The 2,955-nt window shown below is 47.3% G+C and overlaps 1 protein-coding gene across 1 annotated transcript; it reads right to left on the bottom strand.

Annotated features, from left to right (window-relative positions):
• Positions 1-244: 244 nt before the first annotated feature.
• Positions 245-2,875, bottom strand: BBBOND_0004340 (hypothetical protein, conserved; the record flags this gene model as incomplete). Its single annotated transcript, XM_012915266.1, has 1 exon — positions 245-2,875. The coding sequence occupies one exon, from the start codon at positions 2,873-2,875 to the stop codon at positions 245-247; it is 2,631 nt and encodes an 876-aa protein (XP_012770720.1).
• Positions 2,876-2,955: the final 80 nt, after the last annotated feature.

Here is a 2,955-nt window from a genome sequence, read left to right as displayed (position 1 = left end):
TTGGGCATCACTTTGGTCAACACGTTGGTCAGCACCTTGGTCAGCACCTTGGTCGTGGCATTGGTCAGCACCTTGGTCAGGTGCTTGGTCACCACTTTGATCATGGCATTGGTCAACACTTTAGTTAACTATTACACAATCACATACAACGATTAATGAGTGATACAATAGATTAAAGCACAATTCATAAGTTAGGTGAGTAGGTGATGCTAGGTGAGTGTAGGTAGTAGACACGTGAGTACGATTATGGCTGCAGGTAAAACACCCTGTTAAGCTTGTTAACGCGTCCGGCGGCGAGTAGTGATTGAGCAGCTATGCGATGACTCGAGGGACTATGTAAATGTGATTTGATGTGGAGGACATCCAGTCTGCCAACCATTACGCAGATGAGGTAGAAGAGGGAGAGTGACCAGAGTGCGACGTTGAGCCAGATGAAAGGTTGTCTGATGGTCCAAATGAAGTTGTCACACTCGGTGAACAGGTCTTTGAAATATTGTGAAGTTAACATTTTGTTTAACTGACTGCAGAAATCGGAACACTTCTTTTTATATTTATCATCATTCAATTTGACAGCGTCACAGAAACTGAATCCATATCGGTACAGCGTCGGTGACACGCCTTTACAATCCACTATTGATGAACACTGGCAACGTGGGTTCCCGCTTTTTTCGTCAGTAAGACCATGCGATCCTTTCTTGCACGTATCGCCTCTCAAGCAGCCGCGGCAACCCCAATCGGCACAGAATATGTTGCAGAAGTCGTTGTACAAATTGTTCAGCAATCGCCAGAAATCCCATGAGAGGTATATGGCCCACGATAGGTACAGGTCACAGTGTTTGATGGCCATGTATTCATATGAATTTGCGCATAGCGATTGAAGATAGGGAGCGCAGGTCACGTCCGCAATATCATAACGACATATATCTGAGCTAGTGAAATTGACAAGGTGCGGATGCTTGCAATCTTCATGGAAAACGGACTGCGAGCCGTACGCTTTTGTTAACGATTTGGTTAACTCATAGGGTTCTGAATATAGATCAATAGATAAGCCGCGAACGGATGCTTCAAACGCTGATTGGAAACTGACATTAGGTACGTTTTTGTTCTGTAACTTAGAAATATTCGACCATCCCTTAACCAATGATAACGCAAAACCGAAGTGTTCTGGCAACGTTTTTGGCGGTTTGGTAACAAGGCAGAATAGCGATGCGAGATGTTTATTCTCGATGATTTTGCTCAGGATAGCACACAGGTCTTTGCCTGTCTTCGTGCTTCCTGAAAAGCCTCGGAAACCAAGTGGCGTTATGCAGGGCTGGCCTTTTCTCGAAGTAGACGGGCAGCTGGCGCAATCGTATTTACAGCCGATGGAACTCAATTGGTGTGGTAAGTGACCAGGTAAGCAATCGTTAAGGTACGACATTAAGGGGGACGTTGGTTGGCACTTTGGTTGGTCATTTGGTCGGCACGCTACTTCGTCGGTAATATGCTCTTTGCATGGCCATTTGGTTGTCCTTATGTTTTTGCCGTACTCGCATTCTTGCCAGCCACCGTGCTGAACGCTGAGCGTACATCGGCTGTACATGAATTGCAGCGGTGGCAATAGCCTACTGAGGACGTCCATGAACATGCCTAGGCAATCCTCACCGGAAGTCGGATAATGAAAGCCGAGTGAGTTGTTAGAGAAGTCAGAAGCGTACATGGTATGCGCGTTTCCGGTGCCGAGGATGTAAACTAAAAGGTCATATGCCGTGGAGCAAAGATGTTCTATTGCCGCGCGTGTGCCGTCATACTCCATCGCCTGTGGATATGCCTTCACGGGTTCAACGCCGACCGCTGCCGACAATTCACCGTCGGTGACCTGACTCTTTGGATCTATGAACAAGTCACTTAGACTGTCATTTAAAAGCTCTTCATAAACAGCGGTGCACTGCAGACCAGACAGCCAGCACAGCATTTCGAAGATGCTACACGGGCGTCTCTTGGCGGCAAAAGTGGCGACGTGGCCAACCTTGTAGTACGTTTGTAGGCAGTCGTGAAGTTTTTGAAGAGAGCCATTTCTCTTAATGTCTTTAAAAATATGTCTGTCATCATCTCGGAAAAGACGTTTGTAGATGAAGAACACTGTCATCCTCTTGTGGTCTTGCAATTCACCATTCTGCTCGCCAGAGTCCGAAACATCGTAGCCTTGGTCGAAGAAGAATTCGCCAACAATGGTCGATTTATTTATTTGTTCACTTCTGGTAGATGACTGACAATACTTCACCAATCTGTTTAATTCCGTATGCAAGATGGATAGCACGTGCAGGCAGACCTTAGCGCCATTTCGGCCATTGGGCGTCAACTCAATTTCTCCAGTTTCTTTATGTGTCCATCTTTTAATTGTAGCACCTCCGTCATACCTACTCACGTACGCCTTCCTCAGTACAGCCGCAAACTCACGCAGCCCCTTGCCAACGCCGTCAAGCAGGGGAGTGCTCGGTTCATTGAATGTCTTGGGGTGCAGACCATCGACTTTAGTGGAGAGACTGTCAAGCATGGCGGGCACTTCGTGGTTATAGCGGTTGCTCTTATAGATGTGATCAAGTAGGCTGTTTAGTGCGGTTTTCGCAGCGTCGAGTTTGGAGGTGTAGAGCTGTTCCTCTCCGGACGGCTTGGGATTGGTTTTCTCGTTATTAGCTGCGTGAACGCGTTTGATCTCTTCTTTGAGGTAGACGTGGAGTGGTGACCAGAACTGTTTGAATTTTTGCGACAATTTTGCGCACGCCTCCTTGTGATTCACATTTGCTGACAGTTCACCTATGAGACCCTTGAGTTTGTCAACATTGTCAGTCGAAGTCTCACCATTCTCTCCGATTTTCCCCTGCAACGTCCTCATGAACCCCTTAAAGCCGTGTTTCCTGTCGGTGTCGATCTCGCCGGGGAGGGGCTTTAGTTCCTCGGCGACCTTCCCCGAAA

Source organism: Babesia bigemina, scaffold Bbigscaff_72875 (genome assembly GCF_000981445.1).
Source record: "Babesia bigemina genome assembly Bbig001, scaffold Bbigscaff_72875".
Taxonomy (NCBI): Eukaryota; Apicomplexa; class Aconoidasida; order Piroplasmida; family Babesiidae; genus Babesia; species Babesia bigemina.
The sequence above is the reverse complement of the archived record's forward strand: the minus strand, read 5'-3'. Positions and strand labels throughout refer to the sequence as shown.